Here is a 26,273-nt window from a genome sequence, read left to right as displayed (position 1 = left end):
GCCACCGCCAGCCGCCACCACCGCCGCCGCCGAACCGGGGGGCGGGGGCGGGGAGTGGGTATTGGGGCGAGCGCTAAGATGGCCGCCCCGGCTCCGGCTGGTGAGTGTGCGCGAGGGGCACGCGAGGCGGCGGCGGTTGGCGAAGCGAGGCTCCCTGAGGGAGCGGATCGTCGGACTAGAGAGCGCCCCCTCCCCCGCCCACTACCACCCCCCCACCCCACCCCCGGCCTCTCTGGGCCGGGAGGCACCTGGCGGCGTTTTCCCCGCCGCTTCGGGGCGCTGGGAAGTCCTGCGGGAGGGAGCCGGGGGCGGCGGAGCGACTGCCCGGGAGCGAGCTGAGGGGCGCGGCTCAGTCTGCGGCGGGGCCGGCGAACTTAGAATTGGCGCGTCTGGGAAGTTTCGGTGGGTCGTGCGTGGCTGCTGCCCGGTGTCCCGGCGCGGGGGAGCCCCTGTTGCTGTGTCCCCCCCCCCACTTGCACTTCCAACACACACACACACACACACAGACACACACACACACCACCACCACCACCACCTTCTCCCCCGCCCCCAGCACCACCCCAGGATGTCGGGAGGGGCCGCGTCCCCAGTGCCCGGGGGTGAAGGTGGTGGGGAGGCGGGCAGCGGGATCGCCACCCCGCGCGGGAACTCCCGGGCCGGGGTGTCGGGCTGGGGGGGGGAGCGAGTTAGGCAGGACAAGGGTCGGGAGGGGGGGCGTTGAGGGCAGATTGGAGGAGACGCGGCGGTCTCCGGGCGGGGAGCCGCGTTCCCGAGCGTCGGGGAAGGACGGGTTCGCGAATCTGACGCGGGCTGAGGCGGCTCTGCAGAGTTGGCGCGGTCGGGATTAAAAATCCGGATCCTACCCCGGCTCCCGGGCCCCGGGGCTCTTGTCGAAGCCTCCCGCAGCCCGGAGGGATGATGCTTTGCCCGGAGCGGCGGCTGTTTGAGTTCCCCGCCTTCCCCTTCCACCCGCTCGGGTGGCCCCCAGCGCGGCGGGCACCTGCTGCCGCTCCGGGACTCTCGGGCGTTGGGAATCCCCGCTTGCTGCTCCATTCCTCCCCCCTCCCCCAGGAAAAGGACTGGGACTAGGGCGACACTTCTCTGGGACGTGGTGGGGTGGGCAGTGCAGGAAAAAATGTCACCGAGAGATGATTGATCAGAGATGCCTTGCAAGTTCTCGAGGTGGTTGAATCCTTCACCCCCTCCCCCGCCCTTGCCCGACACCCCACTAAAAAAGAAAGTGAAACGCGATGGTTTTAATGCAAGCTCAAGCCTGTTTGTCAAATTCTACTTGATGAGCGGTTACGTTCTTGCAGTGTTCAATTTTGGAAATGAAAAACCCTGTAGCAGCCCTTGGGGGAGAGTCGCAGCGCCCTCAGGCACCTTCCCCCCACTTTGAAAACTTAATTGTCAGATCTGGCGGGTAACGGAGCTGTGAAATTAGCATGGAAATTCCGACTTCCAGGCCCTGCACTTGAATTCCTTATTACCGGTTAAGTGGCTGCTTGTGGGGTAAGAGGCGGCGGGTAGTAACATTGTGCCTGGAATTCCGCTTTGAGTCTTCTTTCAAAACCTGCAAACGCCGTAAACAAGGAAAAAGAATTGGTTATTCACAGTCATCAAGTTCATGCTAAATATGAGTTAAGCATATGTTTGAAGAGTATTTTATGATCTCAATGAGATTTTAATATTCGGTAATTTTGGAAGAGGTTAAAAACTTTGTATTTTGGAAGTCTAATCTTTGTATCCTTAATTTGGCTTCTCGGTATTTGAAAGAGATTTTCTGGGCTCATTTAGCTTCACACACGTGCACAGTTTAGTTTTTCATTTATTTGCTGTTGATTTATGTAATGGATAGCAGTTTTTTTTCAATTTAGTGTTTATCACTGTAAATAACTCACAGAAATTTAGATACTTGATATTAAATTAAGTTTACACATTGTAGAAAGTTGAAATGTTTCAACTTTTTTTCATCCAAAATATTTATTTCTCCATTGTTTTATTTTAAATACATTTAAGTGAAAAGTGAATCAGTTTTTAGCATGATTTACAGTCAACTTTTAGAGTATTTGGAATGGAAAATTTGAAGATTTGGGTTAAATAATATGGGATGTATTGTTTCAGCTTAATTACCTTTGCTTCCTTTTTTCACAGATTTTTCTTTTTGCACTACAAAAAAAAAGGGAAAGGAATAAGGTACATATATCCTCTACCAAACATTTTCTCTAACACACTTGAATCATAATTAGTGTTATTAACATATATGTAATTCATATCTATACTATTGGTGGTACATAAGAGGATTTGCTGCTTATTGGGTGGTTTGAGGATGGAGTCTCATTATATTGTATTACCCTCTAAAAACCTGATTACAGCTTAACATAGATCAGAACTCTCTTTTTCTTGATTAGGTTTTTGAATGGTAGTGAGGTAGAGACAAGGGCACCATTTTTGAAAAAAAAAAAAGTGCTTTGAAGTTTCTTTCTCTTTAGGCAGAACAAAGGTGGTTGCCAGATTGTAATAGACTTGTCCACTGAAGAGTTACTTGAGAGAGGCCAGAGCACAGTATAAGAAGGTGAACCCATATAGAAAATATGCAGTTAGGCTTAGCCTAACTAGTTGACAGGTAATTAAAGAATTCTACAAATAGCTGTCGTCTGGCACAGATTGAGATTATTGTACAATACTTGATTTTTATCACTTATAAACATGTGCCTCAAATTTGGTTGAACCTATGCCTTAAATGTGTGGGGTAGGTTTGATCCTTGGTACTGCAAAGCAAAAATGAAACAACAACAAAAAATCCTTTATTTGAGCTGGAGAGATAGTACTTGCTTTGCATGCTGCCAACCCAAGTTTTATTCCTGGTACCACAGATGGTCCCCCTGAACTCTGTCAGGAGTGATCCCAGAGCACCACCAGCGGTATCCAAAAAAGAAAAAAGTTTAAAAAAAACTGACTGGAGAGGTAGTACACAGAGGTTAAGGCAATTGCTTTGTATGTGACCCTGGTTTGATTCTCGGTGTACATTGCAGGCTATCACAAAACAAAACAAAAAAACAAACAAACAAACAAAAAAAACTTTGTCAAGAATTTTTACATGGCATAGGAAGAAACTATGTTCAAGAATACACTTTTTTTTTTGGTCTTTTGGGTCACACCCGGCAATGCACAGGGGTTACTTACTCCTGGCTCTGTACTCAGGAATTACTCCTGGTGGTGTGCGAGGGACCATATGGGATGCTGGGATTTGAACCTGGGTTGGCCGCATGCATGGCAAACACCTTACCCGCTGTGCTATCACTCCAGCCCAAGAATACACTTTTGAATGTGTTGGAGAGATGGTGCAGTAGGCACCACTTCGCTTGCATACAGCCTATCCAGGTTCCATCCCTGACACTGCATATGGTCTCTGAGTCAGCACGGCCAGTTGACTGAAAAACTAAAGCCGACACACACCCTTTGATATGAATGATATCTGGAAGGTTAGCCAGTCTGGGCATTTTTATACGTAATATTTGCGCTTAATTTACTGGACCCTTTGAGTGCTCAGTCGTTTTGTTTGCCCCATTGTTAAGCTCCCTATAGCCAAATGATCTGTCAATTTGATGGTATGATGCTAATGGTAAATATTTATTCCATGAATTCGATAGTTGTCTACATGATAGGTGAGCAATACTTGCCGAACTTAATTGATGTTCTTTTTTTTAGACACATTCAGTCTCAATCCTTCAAGAAAGGCATGTTAGAGAGTTAAAGAAGGCCCAGGTCGAAATGATATCCTTCATTATTTAATCTGGATTTTCAAGCAAATTCAGGGCAATTATGCATTTATATCTCTAAAGGAAGAAAGAATAACAGGGCCTTCTAGGGATATAAAGGAAATACAATCATGATTGACAGGGAGAGATGCAGTAGCAAATAATAGACATAATAGCATACCTAAGAGAGAGCAGGGAGAACTTGAGAGACCATTGTGTGTGTGTGTGTGTGTGTTCAGTAATTTGTTCATTCAAAAATATTGAACATTCTTCTGTGTACCAGACACTGTGCTTGACCCTTGACATTTTACAAACAGCTCTTAAGAGGACATAGTCCTGTAGTGATTCTATGAAAGAAATGAAAAATTGAAAAAAGCTTACAAGGAACTGATAGGGTTTGCCCCAATTACTTATGAACAAAGTTATTTTCATTTCTTTCCAAATACATGAAAAGACCACTTCCTATTGAAATTATTCATTTTCTCTTATGAAAGATAATAATGGATTTTTCTACATTTAATTTTTTTAGAGGATCTGTTTGGGCTATTTGGTACTGTTAAAAGAAAATTTGTGAAGTTCCTTTACAAAAATTATCTTTGCTTAACGGTCCATTTATGACTATGCTTTTATATCTATTCCTCTGGGAGGTCTCGGGAGAATTTTAATGAGATAAAGATGGTTACTGTGACAGTTTATTTATTCTACTTTATGGCCAGCGGTACTTTTATAGCTTTCTTTAATTAGAATGTGCTCATCCATTTCCTATGAAAAAAAGTTCATTATTCCAATTTTGAAAAGCTTAAAAAAATCAACTTATTCGTAGTGTGGTCATTTGTCTATAAAAACATCTTAACAAAAGATGTGTGGAAAGTGGCTGGTTATAGATTAGAGTAGAAAAGTATGTATTGTAACCACAATTTGAAGGCTCTCAAATGAAGTTAAGAAGTTTAGATTTGTCTTAGACTCTGGAGCAACCCTTTTTAATAATCGTAAAACTGCTTTTACTAGAGACTATGAATTACAGAAAATGAATAACAGGTTGATTATTTTGCCAAGTATGAGCTACAGAAGCTGGGGTACTTACCCTTTGAGGGTGTGGGGCTGGATTCACAACTCATGTTTCTGGTAGTGCTTATTGAGACTGTGCTGGAATAGAACCCAGGGCTCTTACATGCAAATCATGTGCACCAGCCCTCTGAGCAATCTTCCTAAAAGAGCGGAACTCCCTGGCCTTGAAAGGAAGAACTTAATAGACAGTAATTATGTTGTTTTAACATCTAGTCAGATTCTAAAATATAAATTGCTTTAATTCTTTTCCTTCATTTTACAACATCTCTTGGGGGTGTGGAGGGCCATACACAGTGGGACTCTTGGCTCTGCACTCAGGAATTATTCCTGCTTGTGCTCGGGGCACGATATGGGATGCCCGGGATTGAAAAAAATATTTACAAAATAAAGGTGGGATTAAACCAAAAATATTCTTACTTTTGCATATTGCTTAGTACAGATACCCATTAAAATTCATGTTTTACTGCCCTAAAAACTTAAAGTGATGGGTCTGGAGCGATAGTACAGTGGAAAGGGTGTTTGCCTTACACGTGGCCAACCTGGGTTTGATACCCAGCATTTCATATGGTCCCCTGAGCACTGCCAGGAGTAACCCCTGAGCATCGGCAGCTGTGACCCAAAAAGCCAAAAAAAAAAAAACCCTAAACCTTAAAGTAGAGGTCATGCTACATGGAATGTTCTGCATGCTCCACAATTTTCTACTTGTAACCTGAAATCTGTGTTAGTTTAATTGTGTATTTAAATAAATGAAAATATTTTGGGGGATTGGATCACACCTGGCAATGCTCAGGGGTTACTCCTTGCTCTGTGCTCAGGGATCATTCCACTCCTGATGGTGCTTGGAGGACTATAGATAATTCCAGGAATCAAACCGGGATTGATCACATGCTAGACAAGCTCCATTACTCCTATGCAGAAGTTCCACACTATCTATTTGGCCTTGAAAATAGTTTTTTTCATTCCTGGTTAGTCATTCACTGATTTTGGGAGTGTAGGAGAGTGGAAGTGGGGTTATGTCAGGGATCAAACCTTGGTATCAAATCTCTTACATGCAAAGCATATGCTTTACCACTATCCAATTTTTTCTATAGTGATCACTGTTTTGTGGTCACTGCCTTTTTTTTTTTTTTGAGGCCATACTCGATAATTCTCTGAGGCTACTCATGGATCACTGCTCAGCGTTTGCTCCCTGTAGTGCTTAGGGAACCATGTAGTGCTGGGAATTGAACCCAGGATTAGCATGCAGAGCATGCGCTGTGTGCTCTAGATCATTGAGCTGTCTCCTTGTCCTAATCACTGCTTGAAAAAAATTTTTTGAGGCACTGAGATTTACAAAAGTATGCATGATTGAGTTTTAGGGATACAATGTTTCAACTCCAGTCCCATCACCAGTGTCAGCATCCCTCTACCAATGTCCTCATATTCCCTCCCACCCAGGTGTAGTGTTCTGTGTGTCCCCCCCCCCCCCCACCCCCCACCCCGCTTTAGTCACTGTGGTTTACAATATGTTACTGATAGGGTTTCTTGCATAACACTTACTACCTTTCGGTACCACATCTAAAAAAAATTTTTTTTATGTTGGGGTATGTGTGTGTGTGTGTGTGTGTGCGCGTGTTTTAGAATAAGCTTGTTTAGGGAAGTAGCACAGAGCTAAATCATTTGGATTGCAGGTGTGAGGCCATAGGTTTGAACCACAGAATCCTCCACACTCCTCCCAAAATAGTACAAGCTTGTTTCAGATAATATGTGGATTTGATAGTATGTATGCATTCATTATATTATCATCCACTTTATATGCTGCTTTTTAATTTGCTTATATGCTCTCATCTATTACTGAAAATTTATTTGTTCTCTTTTTTTAAGAAAGAATATCTAGTTAGGTGTGTTACGTTTTTTTAATTTAAAAAAATTGTTTTGGGGCCACATTAGCAATGCTCAGGGTTTACTCCTGGCCCTGTGCTCAGGGATCACTCCTGGCAGAGCTTGCGAGACCATATGTGGTGCTGGGGCTGGAACCCAAGTTGACTGCATGCAAGGCAAGCACCTTACCTGCTGTTCTCTGTCTCTGTCTCTGTCTCTGTCTCTGTCTCTCTCGCTCTCTGTCTCTCTGGCCCCTTAAGTCAGTTTTGTTATAAAATCATATCATTACTGATTCACTAATGAAATGGGAAGCCTGATTTGGAAGCTCCACAGTCATTCAGGAAAGTAGAGATGCATGAATGAAGACTTTCTCTGGTCTCCTCCCTCTGCCACAGCTACATTGCTGCCCATTTCCTCTTGTACCGAAATACAGAGGTTCCCTGTAAGAAACAGCAGAACCTATTTCTGGTAGTCCTTCTCATCTGAACGAGTCTGCTAATGTCATGTACGTGTGTGTGTGTGTGTGTGTGTGTGTGTGTGTGTGTGTGTGTGTGGCGGGGGGGAGTAGTGAGGGGAGCGGCAGTTTGGGCCATACTTGGCTGTGCTCAGGCTGTGCTCAGGGCTTACTACTCCTGGCTCTGTACTCAGGGATCATGCCTGATGGGGTGGGGGACCATATGCTGGGCTGGGAGTCAAACCGGAGTCAGCTGCATGCAATGCAAGTACCTTACTGGATATGCAGTTTCTCTGGCCCCTATTATGTCTTTTAATTAACCCCCTATCTCTCCCTGATTGAAACTTCTGAGGCAGGATATGTTTTTAGTAGACATAAGTGCTTAGTGTACCCAGCTCCTTCATTTGGAGTAGAGGTTTCCAAGCCACCATTTTTATATTTACTGTGGACTGCCCTTTTCCCACTACTACTGTGACTAGTCATTTGGCTGAGATTTTTTTTCCCTTTGCAGCAGTTTCCAACCACCATCTCTCCTGGGGAAAATACGTGTCTTGCTCTGCCCTTCTTTCTTTCCCACTTCTGGCCTTAGAGGACAGTGGAAAAATCCTGTGTCGCCCCCCACCCCCACTATCACACACACACACACACACACACACACACACACACTCACACACTCACATACTCATACATATACACTTTTGTGTCTCCACTAACCTGGACTGTCTCTTGGACCCCATGGTTTGAATGTCTGATAAGGGAAGAGGAACAGATACTGATTATTCATCACTACAGGATGGGAATGAGGATATTCCTGTTCCAGGAGAGAGGGAACAGAGATGGTGTAGACACGGTAGTTAGGACTGGATAGATAGGTAATGTGCTGCCCTACATCATGTGGCTGACCCCAGTTCAAATTCCTGGCACCAAATATGGTTTCCTAAACACTTCCAGGGGTCACCCCTGAGCACAAAGTCAGGAATAGCCCCTGGGCACCACTAGATATAGCTCTAACATGAAGAAAAAATGATATTTAGTGTGTTTTATTTAAATGAATGAGTTTTGTTCATGATAGCTACTATTTATTAAATATTTCCTATAGGTAAAGGTAAAGGTAAAGGCCCTCCCGTTGATCATCGATTTGCTCGAGCGGGCCCAGTAACGTCTCCATTGGAGACTTTGTTGTTACTGTGTTTGGCATATCGAATACGTCACGGGGACCTTGCCAGGCTCTGCCTTGCAGACGAGATACTCTCGGTAGCTTGCCAGGCTCTCCGAGAGGGACGGAGGAATCGAACTTGGGTCGGCCATGTTGGCTGCTTATAAGGCAAATGTGCCCATTAAATGTGAACTCAGTCCTTAAGCAATTTAGTGATGTTGATATGTTCTCCCATTCTTTGGAATGGTCATTCTCCCATTCTTTTGAGATGGTCAGACTTCTGACCATCTTCTTCCTGAATGATCGGTTTGAGGCTCAGCATGTTCCTAGAACGAACATATGCCATTGGGCTACGCTAGCACGCAACAGGGATGAATGGAGACATTACTGGCACCCGCTCGAGTAAATCGATGAATAACGGGGGATCAAGTGATCAAGTGATATGTTCTCCACTTCATAGGTGAAGTTTAGAGGAAGAACTTAAGGTATTTGCCCAAATCAAACAACAGATATATGCTAGAGGCTCTTCAGAGCTGTTACTGTTTCAAAACCAGAGCTTTAAAATTATGGTTAGGCTGTATGGGGCCAAAGCAATAGTATGGGGGCTAGAGCGCTTATCTTGGGTTTGTTCCCCATCATTGCATATGGTCCACCAAGCCCTGCTAGGAGTGACTTCTGAGTACAGAGCCAGGAGTAAGCCCTAAGCATGGCTGAGAGTGGCCAAAAAGAAACAAAATTAGGATTTAGTAACTCCAGACCCAATTTTTGTTTTGTTTTAGGGCCACAGGGGCTACTCCCGTTTCTATGCTCTGGGGACCATGCTGTGCTAGGAGGTGAAACCCATACCTCCTGCATGCAGAGTATGTTCCTAGCCCATTAAGAGCTCTCTGGTCCCATTCTCATTTTTAAAAGTTTTGAAACTGCCCCTGACAGGATTGGGTAAAAATGCCAGATTTTATTTGGATTTAGAGAAAAATGGTCACTACCTATTCTTTACCACTAGGTGGAGGCAGAAAACAAAGTTCCAAAAGCCCCAAGTCCCCGCTCCCCCACCCCCCATCCCCACAAAGAAAGGCGTTCTAAGAATGTGGATGACTAAAGGAGGACACTTAACTGTTTAGGTAGTGACGGTTATCCTAGAAATTGGGAGCATGAAGTGCAGACTTATAAAATTCTTAGAAAAATACTTTATAAAAAACATAATGTTGGCTTCCTGTTTTCATTTTTAAAAAAGGCTTTTCTGTTTAGTTTTCAGATGCTGCAAGTATTGTGAACAGAGACTTATTTGGATTATGTATTTCTCAGCTAGACTAAATAAATGTTAACAATGGATAATTGCAAACACATTGGGCAGTTGCGGCTTGCTCAAGACCATTCTATCCTCAACCCTCAGAAATGGCATTGTGTAGACTGCAATACAACTGAGTCAATTTGGGCTTGCCTTAGCTGTTCTCATGTTGCCTGTGGAAGATATATTGAAGAGCATGCACTCAAGCACTTTCAAGAAAGCAGCCATCCTGTTGCATTTGAGGTGAATGAGATGTATGTTTTCTGTTATCTTTGTGATGATTATGTTCTAAATGATAATGCAACTGGAGACCTGAAGTTACTACGAAGTACCTTAAGTGCAATCAAAAGTCAAAATTATCACTGCACCACTCGTAGTGGAAGAGTTTTACGGTCTATGGGTACAAGTGATGATTCTTATTTCTTACATGATGGCACCCAAACTCTGCTGCAAAATGAAGATCAAATGTATACTGCTCTTTGGCACAGGAGAAGGATACTTATGGGTAAAATCTTTCGGACGTGGTTTGAACAAGGAAGAAAAAGGCAAGAAGAGCAACTTCAGGAAAAAATAACAGCCAAAAAAGAAGTGAAGAAAAGAAGGCAAGAATCAGAGCATCAAGTAAAAGCGGAATTGGAAAGTGTGCCCCCAAGAAAGAGTTTACGCTTGCAAGGTCTGGCTCAGTCCACAACAATAGAAATAGTTCCTATTCAAATACCACAACAAAGCCCAGCATCACCAGCAAAAGAGATAATATCTACCTCAGCAGCTGTTAGATTTAAAAAAGCCACTGACTCCCCAATAAAACGAAGGCCAGTAGTAACTCCTGGTGTAACAGGATTGAGAAATCTAGGTAATACTTGTTACATGAATTCTGTTCTTCAAGTATTGAGTCACTTACTTATTTTTCGGCAATGTTTTCTGAAACTTGATCTGAACCAATGGCTGGCTGTGACAGCTAGTGATAAGACAAGAACATCCTACAAGCACCCACAGATCACAGAGACAGTATATCAAGTGAATGAATACCAAGATACAGGCTCTGTGCGCTCCAGACATCCAAGTCTGTCATTAGGACTGAGTGGTGGAGCATCAAAGAATAGAAAGATGGAACTTATTCAACCAAGGGAGCCAAGTTCACAGTACATTTCTCTTTGTCATGAGCTGCATACTTTGTTTCAAGTTATGTGGTCCGGAAAATGGGCCTTGGTCTCACCATTTGCTATGCTGCATTCAGTGTGGAGACTAATTCCTGCATTTCGTGGCTATGCCCAACAAGATGCTCAGGAATTTCTCTGTGAACTTTTGGATAAAGTACAACATGAACTGGAGACAACGGGTACCAGATTACCAGCTCTTATCCCCACTTCTCAAAGGAAAATTATCAAACAGGTTCTGAATGTTGTAAATAATATTTTTCATGGACAACTTCTTAGTCAGGTATGGATTCTTTAATTTTATCTTTCACTGAGGAGTAATATTGGCTTATAAGAATGTGAATGTTTATGGGGTTGGAGAACAGGTGCTTACTTTCCATGTGATTAACATGGGTTTGATCCTTGGCACCTCATATGGTCCATTGAGCCCTGCCAGGAGTGATCCTTGAGCGCAGAACCAGGAATAAGCTCTGAGTACTGCCAGATGTGGCCCTCACAAAATGTGAACGTTTATATATTTTAATGGTATAGTGCCTGCCAACAAAGTGTCAGTATTCCTCTACCACAGACCAATAGATGCTTTCAACCCACTTCCCCCTAACTTGGTCACTTCATTTCTGTGACAGATCTTAAGGGTTTGTTTTCAGTGGGACAGTACCTATTTCCTTGCATCACTTCTTAATACACCATATATCGGTGAAGTTATCCCTTATTTATCTTCTTTTGATTTATTTCACATAATTTCAAAACTCCTCTGTTCCATTCATGTCCTAGACTTTTATCTTTTCTTATAGATGAGTAATATTCCATTGTGTATAAATATTATAGTTCTTTTTTGTTTGTTTGTGGGCCACACCTGGTTCTGCACTCAGGGATTAATTCTGGTGGTGCTTGGCAGACCATATGGAATGCCAGGGTTTGAATCTGGGTCAGCTCTGTGCAAAGCAAGCACCCTACCTGCTCTACTTACCACTCTGGCCCTTAAATACCACAGTTCTTTATTCATTCTTCTGTAATGGGGCACTTGGTTGTTTAAATGTGAGGTGATACATCATTATATGATTTGCATTTCCTTGATAATTAGTGATGATGAACATTTTTTTTCTGTGTCTCGTTTATCATATATCTTCTTTGGATGAAGACATTTTGATGGTGTTTTTTTATTACTAAGTTTTGATATGTATGATTTCAAATATTTTTGACAGTCAATAAGGTGTCATTTTTGTTTTAGTTATTTTTTGGGGGGAAAGTGATAGTTTCTTTTGCAGTGCAGAAGCTTTTTGAATTGCTGTAATCCCATTTGTATAATTTAGCTTTTTCCTCCCTTTGCCAGTGGAGCCTAATAAGTGGAGGCACCACTGAAGCCAGTATCACGGAATATTATTCCCGCGTTTTCTTTCATGTAATTTTTTGATTTAGGTCTAACCTCCAAGACTTCTTAACATATTTTGAATTTTTTTTGCATTGTGAAAGTGGTTTGGATTTAGTCTTTTGCATGTGATTACACAGTTTTCCTAACGTACTTTGAAGAGACTTTTTTCCATTTTATCCTCTTGGCTCCTTCATTATAAATTAATTTTCCATACAATGAGGAATTACTTCTGAATTCTCCTTTCTAGTTCATTGATCTTAGAATCTACCGTAATTCCAGTACCACACCATTCTGATTACTATAATTTTGTAGTAGAAAGTTTGAGGGTAATATGACTCCTATCTTTTTTCTCAGAATTGTTTTCACTATTGGCGCCTGTTTTATGGTGTTCTGTACACATTACAGTAATATTTTAATGCTCTTGAAGAAGGATTGTGGAATTTTGATAGGGAATTTGTTTAACTCTTTAGTGCTTTGGGCAGGATAATCATTTAATAAAAATAACTATCCCAATCCACATGGAATATTTTCCTCATGTCTTCAGTTTTCTTTCAAAAGGGAATCAAAGTTTTGATGTATAATTTTTCACCTCATTGGTTCTTAGGACTTGATTATTTCTCAAATAATTGTAAACGTAGCTTCCTCCCTATTCCCCTTCCAATTTCCCTCCCTCCCTCCCTCCCTCCCTCCCTCCCTCCTTCCTTCCTTCCTTCATTCCTTCCTTCCTTCCTTCCTTCCTTCCTTCCTTCCTTCCCCCATCATGCCCAGTGATGCTTAGGATCAATCATGACATTTACAGGGACCATATGCAATATTGGGTATTGAACCCAGGTTGGCCACCTATTATACATCCCTGTTATTTATTTTTGTCTTCTAGTTCATTATTTGCATATACAAGGGAATTTTGTATTTTGGTTGTGTAGTCTGTCACTTTACTATGTTCATTTATTCAAATAGTCCTTTTTTGTTGTCTTTTTGGCCATGTCCTGTGGTTTTCCTGGCTCTGTGCTTGCTCCTGGCTCTGTGCTCAGGAATTACTTCTGGTGGGGATCACTTCAATTCTCTATGTTGTCTGCAAATAGTGATAGTTTACCCACTTTGCAGTTTGGTTCCTTTTTTCATCTTTTACCTAACTACAATAGTCAAGTGCTCCCAATATTACATTGAATAATACTAGTGACAGTGAACATTCTCGTTTTGTGCCTGACCTTAGCAATTTTTTTTTTATTTTTCACTATTAAGATGTTAACTCTATCACAGTCTTTTATTGGGGATGTGATATGTCACATTACTTTATGCATATATTGAACTATTCTTGCATCTGGGAAGTAAGCCCACTTGTATTGTCGAATTTGTTTTGCTAAGATTGTATTGAAGTTCTTTACATTCTTTACATCTATGATTATCATGATTCTTGGGCTATAGTTTTCTTCTGTTTCCTTTTGGTATCAGGGTAATGCTGGTGTCATAGAAACTGGACGGATTATTTGGGGGGGGTGGTTTCATACCCAACTATGCCCAGGGATAACGTTTGGTTCTGCTCTGAAGAATTACTCCTGGCAGTGCCTAGGGGACCATATGAGATGCTGGAATTGAACCAACATCAGAGCTCTGCCTGCTGTACATTATTATCTCTCCAGCCCCCAAACTGGAAGAATGCTTGTTTCTCCAGGGTTGTTTGTTTAGAATAGATTGAAGACAAGAGATAATCTTTGAAGATTTGATAGAACTAACTTGTGAAACCTTCTGGATCCCAGCTTTTGTTTCTGGGAGAATTTAAGTTACTGTTTCAATCTCCCTGCTTGTAATTGGCATATTCAGTTTTCTGTTTCCTCCTGATCCAGTCTTATGGGGTTGTGTGATTCTAAAACTTCATTTCTATTTGGTTCTGCAGTTTAGTGGTATAAAGTTATTCATAGTAGTGTCTTGTGATCTTTTGTTTTTTGTGGCATCTGTTTTAACTGTTATTTCTGATTAACTTATTAACTTATTTCTGATTAACTTATTAAGGCTTTTTTTTTCTTCATGTGCCTAGCTTAAGGGTTGTCAATCTTGTTTATTTTTTCAAAGAACCAGCTCTTGGTTTGATATTTTATATATCCCTTTTCCATTTTTATTTCATTTATTTCTGCTCTGGACTGGAGCTGGAGCGATAGCACAGTGGTAGGGCGATAGCACAGTGGTAGGGCATTTGCCTTGCACGCAGACAACATGGCCGATGCGAGTTCGATTCCTCCGCCCCTCTCAGAGAGCCCGGCAAGCTACCGAGAGTATCTTGCCCGAGCCTGGCAAGCTCCCCGTGACGTATTCGATATGCCAAACATAGTAACAACAAAGTCTCCAATGGAGACGTTACTGGGCCCGCTCGAGCAAATCGATGATCAACGGGAGTGCCTTTACCTTTACCTTTTATTTCTGCTCTCATTTTTCATTCTTTTAACTTTGAGTTTCTTTTTATTTATTTATTTATTTATTTATTTTGGCTTTTTGGGTCATACCCGGCAATGCACAGGTGTTACTCCTGGCTCTGTACTCAGGAATTACTCCTGGCGGTGCTCAGGGGACTATATGGGATGCTGGGAATTGAACCCGGGTTGGCCATGTGCAAGACAAATGCCCTACCCACTGTGCTATTGTTCCAGCCCCAACTTTAGGTTTCTTTTGTTCTAATTTTTCTAATTTCTTAAGTTGTGAGGTTAGTTTCTGTGTGAGCTTTTTCTTATTTGCTGATATAAGGGTATATTTTTACAAACTTCATAGTATTTGAGAAGGGGCAGACTGGCTATGCTCAGGGCTTATTCCTGGCTCAGCTCAGGGTTTATTCCTGGCTCTGCCCTCAGGAATCACTCCTGGAGTGGCTCAGGGGGATCATACAGAGTACTGGAGATGGAACCTGAGTTGTCTGTGTGCAAGGTACATGGCCTACCCACTATACTATCTCTCTCTAGACCCTTAGTATGCTTTAGTTGTTACAGATATGTACTGATAGTTCATATCTACATTCTCATATTTCTAGAAATAAAAAATATCTTCATTGAGGTACTCTGATTTACAGTACTATTAATGATAATTTTTCATTGTCCATATTCCAATACCATGTGTCCCTAGAGCAAGACACTTCCCTTTCAACCTCCTCTTTTTACTGCTGCCATTCCAAAAAAAAATCTGTTATGAGCTTGATCACTTGAGATCCCGTTACTCATCCATTTGCTCTAGCAGGCGCTGGTAACATCTGCATTCGTCCCTGTCGCGTGCTAGTATAGCCCAATGGTGTCTGCTTGCTCCAGGAACACAAAGAGCCTCAAACCCAATCGTTCAGGGTCTTGACGAAGTCTGACCATCTCGTAACTGTAACAGTAGATAGTTATATGAGCAGGATTTATTAATTTCGTTTGCCCAATACTTCTTGAACTGCATATTGGTTAGCCTTCTGATGTTTTAGGTTTTTTTTCTTAGGGCTTACACCTGGCTCTGTACTTAGGAAATCACTCTTGGAAGTACTCTGTTTAAGCCGAGCACTACATATGACTCCTTGAGCCCCACCAGGAGATCCCTGACTGTAGAGCCAGGAGTAAACCCTGAGTACACCAGGCATGGCAAAAAAAAAAAAAAAAAAAAAAAAACAAAACCCACAAACAAACCAAAAAACCCACCTCTGGCTTTCTCATTTAAGTCTGTTTTCATTAATTATCTGGCTGATTTGTCTAAAGGTGTGAGTGGTTTGTTTTGGTTTTTTGAGCCATACCTGGCAGTGCTCAGCTATTATTCCTGGCTCTGCACTCAGGAATGACTCCTGGTGTTGCTCTCAGAACCATATGTGATGCTGTGGATTGAACCTTGGTTGGCCCTGTACAAGGCAAATGCCTTACCCATTGTACTATATCTTCAGCTCCAGCGTGGGTTGTTTTTCAACTTTGTTTTGATTTTGGGTTTTGGACCATATCTAGTGTTGTTCAGGGTCTACTCCCACTGTGTTCTTGGGGTTGCTCCCAGCAATGCTTGGGGGACCATGCTGTGCCTGGGATTGAGTCCAGATTTTCTACAGTGCACGCTAGCTTATTGAACAGTCTCTCCAGCCCTAGCTTGTTGGTCCGTCCCCCCACCCCCCCACCCCTGCCCTTTCTTCTATTTTTGTTTTTTGGGCCACACCCAGAAGTGCTTGGGGATTACTCCTGGCCCAACTCAAGATCACTCCTGCCAGTGCTCAGGGGACTATAAGGGGTGTTGGGGATTGAACCCAGGTTGGCAGATGCCCTACCTGCTATACTGTTGCCCCCACCCATTTTTAAAAAATTTATTTTCATCTTGAGAAATTAATAAGTGAATGCTGAAATAAACTTAAGTTAGGGAGATGATCAAGGGCCTAGAGTATATACCTGCAAAGCATGCCCCAGGTTCATTCTCAACACTGCATGGTCCTCCAAGCACCACTTACTGTGGCCTCAAAAGAGAATAAAACACATTCCTTTATATCAGATTTTAGAACTAGTTACTGTTTTTAGGTCAAAATGGATAGTTATTATAAATGTGTATAAAGAAGTCAACTCTTAAAAATACTCATGAATCATTGGAAGTAGTGTTAGATCATGGTATCAAAAGCTTTTTGTGTGTGGGAAATGGAAATTGAAAAATAGCCTTTTGGCTCAATAATATATTTTTTATTTCCTGAGGAAGGGACAGGAGGAGAACTTTGTCCTAGAGGGACATATATAATGATGTCACTGTACTGAGAAGGTATTTGGTGTACACTTACTATGGTTTCAGATACCAACTTCCTATAAAAGCAAAAGAGGGATGAACTGTCTAAAAACTTTTAACATGGGGATGGATTGATAGTACAGTGGAGTTTGCCTTGCATACATACAGCCTACCAGGGTTTGATCTCTGGCATCCCATATGGTCCCCTGAGCACTACCAGGAGTAATTTCTGAGTGCAGAGCCAGAAATAATCCCTGAGCACCATCAGGTGTGACCATAAGAAGTCTAAATAAATAAGTTCCATAACTCCAAAGCTTAATCATTAAATTCTTCTCATTTTTATTTATTTTCCCCTAACAATGTCATTTTAAATTTGCCTTTTTTCTTCTTTTTTAACTTAATAACTGGCATGTTAAATTTGCTACCTTTAAAAAATTTAACAAGATTTTTTTATATCTGATTATTATTTCTCTTTATATTTCAATGTCCATAGTGTTCCCATATCATCTTTTAACCATTTGCCTATTATTGACTTGTAAACAACTTAGTTTTTCCATTATTGTATCAATACATTTTTTTCTGGTAATCATTCATAGATGTTGAGATATTTAGTCAAATATTTTATTGTTGGTGACAAATCCCATTCCAAAAAGTCACCCTTTTATTTTTTCAACTTGTGCATATTTATTTTCTTTCCTTTCTTCATGGAAAAATAAGGAATCAGTAAAAATTGTCAACTCTTTGCTTTCCTTTCTTTGAATATCTAATAAACTGTCTTAGGGAAATAGGTTATCTCAGAAGATTCAGATTCTGGGATCACTTCTTTTTGGGGAGCTGAAGGGTGTGGGGAACCTAGTTGAAGGGATTTTACCTGAACCACCAAAGGGTGCCACACCCAGCAGTGCTCACGGGCACTGTGCAGTGCCAATGATCAACCAAGGGATTGGCTAGATGTAAGGCAGGTAACTTAATTTCTGTTCCGTCTCTCTGACTCCAAAATGGGTTTTTGTGTTTTAAATTCAACAAACTGGTCTCAAAGGTTAAGACCCTGACCCCTAATAAGTTTTTTCCTTTGTGCTAGTTTATTAATTATAAAATTAGAACTGTTTTTCTTTTTTTTTCCTTTGGTGGGAGGAGCAGTTGTTTATGTTTTTTGTTTCAGAAATGAAGCTTATACGAAAGAACTTAGTAATATTTTTCTTTTGTTGCTGGGCACAGAACCCAGGACTTTAACATACAAGGCATGAGCTCTATCACTATGCCACTCCTCCACCCCAGTAATAATTTCTTGCCATGTGTTACTTTTAGCTTTCTAGTCTCTTTCCCCCCAATTTTGTGCATTAGATCCTGCTGAATTCTTTACTTCAGTAAAGAATTTATTTATTCCCTTTCTAGTGACTGTATTTCCTAATAGAAATTATTAAAACCATTCCATAATTTTGTGGTTCCTTTCTGTTTTTCTCTTCCAGTTCTGGGCCACATTTAACTGTGCTCAGGGCTTATTCCTGGTTGTACTGGGGACATACATGTTGCTGGAAATAAAACCAGGGTTAGGCTGCATGCTAAGCAGATTCCTTACCTCCCTTACTGTCTTTCCAGTCCCATGTTTGTTTGTTTGTGGGCTAAAACTCGATGCTCAGGATTTAGGCCTGGCTCTGTACTCAGGGAGCACTCCTTGTGGGAACTCAGGACCATGTGTAGTGTGGGATCAAACCTGAGTCAACAGCATGCAAGGCAAGCTCCCTACCTCCTATGGTACTGCTTCAGCCTGTGTTTTCTATTTTTTGGTGAAAAATTTAATATAGGGATATTTATTTGGTGGGCATATTACCTTTGTTTTTTTGTTTTTTGTTTTTTTTTTGGCGGGGGTATATCCATTAGCTGTGCTTAAGGCTTACTCCTGGCTTTGCATTCAGTATCACTTCTGGTGGGCTCAGGGGACCATAGAGGGTGATGGGAATATGAGCCTGGATTTACTTAGTGCAAGGCAAGAGCCCTGCCTAATGTACTGTTTTTCTAGCCCAACGTTGGTGTTATTTCTACATTGAAAATTTACTTTATCAAGACTAAGAGGACTTGGGCAGAGAAAATAGATGAAGTTGAAGAACCTCCAGTCAAACTGTCTAAACACATTTATGTATATTTTTGGTTTTGGTGCCACATTGGTGGCACTGAGGGACCACAGAGTGCAGAGGTCCAACCCAACCCAGAACCTTCACATGCAAACTTGTATTCCAGCTCTTTAAGCCATCTTCCTGATTGTAGTGTTGATATATACTGACTCACTGTGAGATACTTACAAACTTTAATGATTACATTTCAGTTACTCAATGACCAAGTACCCATCCCTCCACCAGAGCACCAGTGCCCATTCTCCACCACCAACATTCCTAGTATCCCTCCCGCCACCCCCGCCCTTCCCCCTCACCTCTGTGGCAGGTACCTTTTACTCTTTCTCTCTCCTTTTGGGTGTTGTGGTTTGCAATATAGGTAGAAAGTGGCCGCCGTGTTTGATTCGTAATCTATTTTCAGCACGCATCTCCCATCCCAAGCAAACCCTCCAAGCATCATTCACTTAGTGGTCCCTTCTCTATCCCAGCTGCCTTTTCCCCCCAGCATGTGAGGCCGACTTCCAAGATGTGGAGCGATCCTCCTGGTCCTTATCTCTATTATCCTTGGGTGTTAGTCTCCCATTGTTACTTTATATTCCACAAGTGAGTGCAGTCATTCTATGTCTGTCCTTCTGTCTCTGACTCATTTCATTTAGCATGATACTCTTCCTGTCCATCCACTTACATTGATTGCAGTGTTTTTTTTAAAAACTGAAATCAGATTCAAGTAATGCCTATGAGCTTTCTAAATCTTTACAGTAAAAGCCTACCAATGCTTAATAGGCTAAGTTAACAGTCTTTTTTGTTTTATTTTTGGGCCACACTTGGCAATGCTCAGAGGTTATTTCTGGCTTTGTGCTCAGGAATTAGTCCTGGAAGTGCTGGAGGTGCCAGGGATCGAACCTAGGTGGGTTGTGTGCAAGGCCCTAACCGCTCTACTATCTCTTTGTCCCCAAATAAAGTTTTTGGAAGATATATGAAAATTAAAGTTCCCTACATGGAATATAAAGTAGATAATTCAAAATTCTGATGGTACATTTTCAGAAGAAAAGCTTATTTATTGACAGTAACCTTTAGCAAAAGAAGTAAGTGTATTTTGTGGGTAGGGTGGGGTGCTGGGTCACAACTACCAGTGCTCAGGGCCTATTTTGATTCTGTGCTCAGAAGTGAACCATAGTATGACTTGGAGGACCATGTCTGGTAAACAAAACCAAACTGGGGTCAGCTGCATATAAGACAAATGCCTTAACCCCTGTACTATCCCCCTGGAGAGAAAGGAGTAAATGTTCTCACATTAGGATTGCTATCAGAATTAAATATCTTTATTTGCAGGTTACATGTCTTGCATGTGACAACAAATCAAATACTATAGAACCTTTCTGGGACTTGTCACTGGAATTTCCAGAAAGGTATCAATGCAGTGGAAAAGACGTTGCTTCTCAGCCATGCCTAGTTACTGAAATGCTGGCCAAATTCACAGAAACCGAAGCTTTAGAAGGAAAAGTCTATGTATGTGATGAGTGCAACTGTGAGTAGACACCATATTCTTGCTTTTCTAAGATTAGCAAAGTGAAGCACAAACCAGAAGAAGTGTGAAAGTCCTTCAGTAGCAGTTATGAAAAAATTTACCCAAAAAGCTTATTTTTTTTCTTGAATGTAACAGTGATCCTAGATTCTTTTTTATCCTGAATCCGGGGGGGGGGGGTCGCGGGGGGGGGGGAGTAAAACAATATGAATGAATCCAAAATAAATCCATATGTGTATATTTGCTGAAGTGAATCTCCCAGAGAGGGGTGTTGTGGCCAGTAAGAATTCAGGCCCTCTAGGATTAACTTTTTGTTTGTTTTTGGGTCACACCCAGCAATGCTCAGGGGTTACTCCTGGCTCTGTGCTCAGGGATGGGAATTGAACCTGAGTCGGTTGAGTCTAGCCTGATACACGTTTGCCTATTATGACTACCTCAAAAATTGAGTGTTTTGTAGTTATGTGATTTAAGTTTCTTGAGGGCAAGGCCACACATTTTTATCACCTTAATATAGTTCCTATAGTACAACAGATGTTTGATAATACATGTATGAATTAGTCAAGTTGACTCAGCCTTACTTGGATCCTTAAATTTCATTCCCATTTTGTCTTTATCATAGCAAAGCGTAGAAGGTTTTCTTCAAAACCAGTTGTACTCACAGAAGCACAGAAACAGCTTATGATATGCCACCTACCTCAGGTTCTCAGACTACATCTCAAACGGTTCAGGTTAGTAGTGGAAACTTACAATTGCCTACAAACTAAACATCTAACTTGATCATTACCCCTGCTTCAAAAGCCAGCCCATGATTAGTTAAGTTTTAATGTGGTATAATTGGCTGGAAGATGTCTTATATTCACTACTGTCACTGTCTTGAACCTTGACCAGCAAATACCATATTAAGCAAACAAATTGGATGAGCTTTCCTTGTAGAGTGCTTTGCTGATCAATAGCTTTTGTTCTGTTAAGTAGCATTAGTCTTGAGTTTGAGTCTGCATACAGTTTTTAGTCAAAGTTTTTAATCAAAGCATCTTTATAGGTCTAGTTTTTTAAATTTTAATTCTTAAGAGTATAGATCCTCAAAACCTATTTCGCTTAAAACTCCCTTTTCCAGGGGGGTGGGGGGGTGGGGGGGGTTGCGGGGGAAGACTACTAGACCCCACAAACTCACCCTTAGAAATCCACCTGCCTTAAGAGAAAAGAAAATGCCATCCATTGTACTTGAAACTACTACAATACCCATGCTCACCCCTAATAGTTCCAGCACCAGTGGTTAGAGCAGGGTTGTATTATCCACTCTGGGAAACTGGCTTAGTAGTATTTGGCTCAGTAGCTGAGTTCACCACCACCTGCGAACCAGCACCTGTACGTACTGCAAGACCAGTCTGTAGACTAGCAGTTTTAACCAAAGTGGTTGAGCAGTGAAAATCACAGGATTCTTAAATTTTTGGTTTTGGTCGGGGGGAAGACTGGGGCCACACCCAGCAGTACTCAGGGGCTACTCCTGGTTCTGTGCTCAGGGATCGCTCCTGGGGGACCATATACAGTGCTAGAGATCAAACAGTAGTTGGCTGCACACAAGGACAAGTGCCTTAACTTCTGTTCTCTCAGGCCCTGAATTCTGAATTATTCTGAGGAGTAAGAGGTGCCCTGTTTAGTTTTTCAGGGGGTTTTTGCCAGGGGGTTGGTCATTCCTGGTAGTGCTCAGGGGTTTTCTCCTTGCTTAGTAAGGGTGAGGGGTGTTTGGTGCCAGGGTCAGATCTTAGGCTCCAAAGCATGTGCTCAATCTGTTGAACTGTTGCTCTGGCCCCCAAATTTTCAAGGTTTTTTAAATTTTTGTTGTCATTACACTTTAAATGTTTAACATTACCAGCTATATTACCCTTGCCCCACAGTTCTAGTTTTTCTCTATACCTTGCCATAAAAGGTCCAGATTATGTCTCTCGAAGAGCAAATTCTAAGGGCTAGAATCATAATACAACACATAGGACACTTACCTTGCACACACGATCAACTCAGGATCCCTGACATGTCACCTGCACCCCGCATCCCTGAGCACAGCGCCAGGAGTATGGCTGAGTACTGCTGGTTGTGGCCCAAAATACAAACAGAAAAACAGATTCTGAACTATTGTTCTACTGCTGCAAGGCAACAAAGAAATTTTAAAAAACATTTGTTGCCTTGAATTTAGAAAGGGGAAAATGCCAGATAGGACTCTACTTTTCTGAACGTTAATTTCATCTTACATTATCTAACAGAAGGCAAATATTTACTTTAAAATCCAAATAGAGGAAGAAACCTATTTAATAAATTTAAATTCCTCCCATATATAGCCAGCTTCAGCACTGATTTTTATATTTACGTATTTTATCTAGCTTATTGGGACTATGGGTCATGATTCCATGAGGTTATATAGCAGAATGGGGAGGCCACACAAAAAAAAATCTTGTAAATTTGATTTACAGTTAAGTGTTTGATGTTTATCTATTTTATATATATATATATATATATATATATATATATATATATATAAAGTCAGGGGTATATCTATCTATATATGAGCAAAGATCCTGAATGGAAAAAGCTTAAACAGCCCAGCTCTACTTGATACTTATATTCTTTATTGAAGTCTTCTACTGAGACTGAACCTAGTACAACTTTAATTTCCTTTCATTTTTGTTAATTTCCATAGGTGGTCAGGACGAAATAACCGAGAGAAGATTGGAGTTCATGTTGGCTTTGAAGAAATCTTAAATATGGAGCCCTATTGCTGTAGGGAATCACTGAAATCCCTTAGACCAGAATGCTTTATCTATGACTTGTCTGCTGTAGTTATGCACCATGGGAAAGGATTTGGCTCAGGACACTACACTGCCTACTGCTATAATTCTGAAGGAGGTACAGATGGGGTATTTCCTATTGGGTTAAACTTGGAAGCTAAGGTTCAGAATGGGTTTAGCCTGATTTTTAAATTGGCCATAGAAACTTTTTAGGCCAAGCCATCAGGCCTCTTAACTTTCAAAAAGAAGCTGGAGTATTGTGCATAGAAAACTTTTGTGCAAAAAATGAGACATACTTTCTGTGGGGTTGCAAAACATTGACTCAAAATGAGTTAAAGTCAGAGTGTTCTCACAGTCACATTTCAAGAGTAGATTCTGTTTTGCTGGTTTGTCAGTTCTATTAGAGAAATGACATCTAATGAACCGGGAAAGTCACAGAAGTAAAAGTTTCAATATCCAAAGCTTTCAGTACTGCTTCTATGGGACCATACATAGCAGAAGTGATTAGATTTAGGTGTCATCTGCTTCTGATTTGACATTCTGCAGAATAAATTGAACCTTCCCAATATCACGTATCTCAGAGTAACATACTGTCCAAGTTGTATCTCTCACTGGAAGGAAAGGAGTTAGACAAACTTTCCCTACAGAAAAATAAACCTGGGACAAGAAGAATGGCACTGCAGGCTGAGTGCATGCTTTTAATATAAAAAGTCCAGGTTTAGTCTCAAGCACAAGGTCCACTGAGCAGCCTCCAACAGTGCTCATTTGTGCCCTCCAAAACAAAAAAATTGGCTCTTACTGAAACTTACATGTTATTAATGTACATTAGAAATGTCTAGATTATAAACGTTAAGGTATATTTCTGTGCTTCACTCTTAGGGTTCTGGGTACACTGCAATGATTCCAAGCTAAGCATGTGCACTATGGACGAAGTATGCAAGGCCCAAGCTTATATCTTGTTTTATACACAGCGAGTTACCGAGAATGGATATTCTAAACTCTTGCCTCCAGAACTGCTGGCTGGTAGCCAACCTTCCATTGAAGAAGCTGATACCTCTTCTAATGAAATCCTTAGCTGATCCAAAGACAGTGGGGCTTTCTTGTGATTTGTATATACTTTTTAAAAGGGCTGACTTAAAATTTTGAGCTGCATTGTTTTGTTTTTTAACTTCTGAATCAGTGCACACTATGTTTATATATTTTGTATCTAACCACAAGAAAAATTCTTTTAATAGCCTAAGTTAGCATAAATTCATGTATATCAACAGCAGGTCAACTAAACCTTTTTCAAATACTTTGGAGTTTTACAATTTTAGCCTTTACCTCAGACTGGTTTACCTCTTTTATATTTTGATGTCTTAATTGGCTTAGATCATGAATTTGTGCAATCTTCTACTGAAGTCCAAATGGCTTCATTTTATACATTTCTTATCTTTTGTAGCTATTTTCTATATAACTTCTCATTAATGGAAAATTAGACTGTCCCCATAAATAGTCTTACAAAAAAAGAAAAGGCTTTTCCCCCACAGGACATAGGATAGATAAATTACTACATTCAAACTGAATTATTAAGTTCTGTCACCTCCATACTCTTTACTCACTTGTGGAGATACTTAAAGGTTTTGTTAATACAGGGCCTAGAAGTGACATTGCTTTGGCTAATGAAATTTTAAAGTATTTAATGTAATCTTGCTACACAAATGAAAATAGCAGCTTTATATTTAAATAACCAGTACTGTGGACATAAAAAATTTTTGGCAGCAAACTGGTTTGGTCCAGATAAAGCAGTGATATCATAAATTTTAATATCACTGTCACTGCCGTCCCGTTGTTCATCGATTTGCTCGAGTGGGCCCAGTAACATTGTAGGACTTATTACTGTGTTTGGCATATCGGATACGCCACGGGTAGCTTGCCAGGCTTTGCCATGTGGGCTGGAGCAATAGCACAGCGGGTAGGGCGTTTGCCTTGCACACAGCCAATATGGCCGACCTGAGTTCGATTTCTCCGCCCCCCCTAGGGAGAGCCCAGCAAGCTACTGAGAGTATCTCGCCCACACGGCAAATTTTAATATAGCAAATTCTATTCTCAGGCTATAAAAAGTTTAACTTACATACAAATTTAACACTAGATCTCTTAAAGCTATTTTAAGGAATATAAAGTCTTTCAAGAGAATTGCATAGGCCAGAAATAATTGTTTAAAATTAGTAACCAGGCATTATATTCAGCATTTTATTTTTCTAATAACCAAAGCCTGAAATTTTAACTCTTGCTGGGATTATGTAAATACTAGGTACCTCTTCAAACTCTGGGCCCTGGCATCTAAATTAAAAATTATCTAAATGAATTATATTAAGAATATATAAAATACTGTTATTTCTTAATCTTAATCTCAAACAATCTTAACTTTTATACTCTTTAAATTTTACTGCTGCTAATTAATCTTATTCAAGAGGAAAAAACACTAACCTAGTGCAGTGTTTTAACAAACACTGTAAGACCATCAATCCCTTTTAAGTGGAGTTACTTGCATTTTGAAATTTTAACGAAAAATAGTAACTCAAAATGTTGTTCTCAAATAATGATCTTTAAAAGTAATCTTGAAAGGGACCTCTTTTAGCAGATTTTTCTTAAACTTCAGAACCAGTCACCTGGGGCAGCTAATCATGAAGTGCAATGAGAATTTATCACTGACCACAAATACCATTAATGCCAAAAATACAGCTTGAGTATTAAGTAGCTATGGCTTAAGATCATTTATTAAATATACCTATGCAAGTTGTTACCTCAAACTGTTACACAATTATACCTCATTAAAGATTTAAATGGTCAAGACACTGAAGTCTAGCCTTTTTTTAATTTCAAGGACGTTTTCTGAGGTGCTAAACTTTATGTAAGCAGTTAACCTCATTTTAGTCAAAAAAATTTAAAGGTAGTTCTGGAAGCTCTATTGTTTGTAATGATAAAATTGCTTGTTTCAGTACTTATTTTTGTTTCAATGTAAAAACATACAAGAAAGAAATAAAGTGACTTAGCCCTTGAC

General features: G+C 40.8%; 1 protein-coding gene across 2 annotated transcripts; it reads left to right on the top strand.

Moving 5' to 3' along the window:
* The first annotated feature begins 64 nt into the window (after positions 1–64).
* On the top strand, positions 65–26,273 carry USP44 (ubiquitin specific peptidase 44). 2 transcript variants are annotated; one of them, XM_056116272.1, is made up of 6 exons: positions 65–100; positions 9,548–11,027; positions 20,258–20,453; positions 21,070–21,178; positions 23,143–23,348; positions 24,110–26,273. In XM_056116272.1, the coding sequence occupies exons 2-6, from the start codon at positions 9,618–9,620 to the stop codon at positions 24,307–24,309; spliced, it is 2,121 nt and encodes a 706-aa protein (XP_055972247.1). In that variant the 5' UTR covers positions 65–100; positions 9,548–9,617; the 3' UTR covers positions 24,310–26,273. The 2 variants fall into 2 exon arrangements, with proteins under 2 accessions (XP_055972247.1, XP_055972240.1); XM_056116265.1 differs by lacking the exon at positions 65–100 and adding an exon at positions 375–402.

Source organism: Sorex fumeus, unplaced genomic scaffold, assembly GCF_029834395.1.
Source record: "Sorex fumeus unplaced genomic scaffold, SorFum_2.1 ptg000003l, whole genome shotgun sequence".
NCBI classification, from domain to species: Eukaryota; Metazoa; Chordata; class Mammalia; order Eulipotyphla; family Soricidae; genus Sorex; species Sorex fumeus.
Note: the sequence above shows the minus strand (reverse complement) of the source record. Positions and strands in the feature narration are given on the sequence as shown.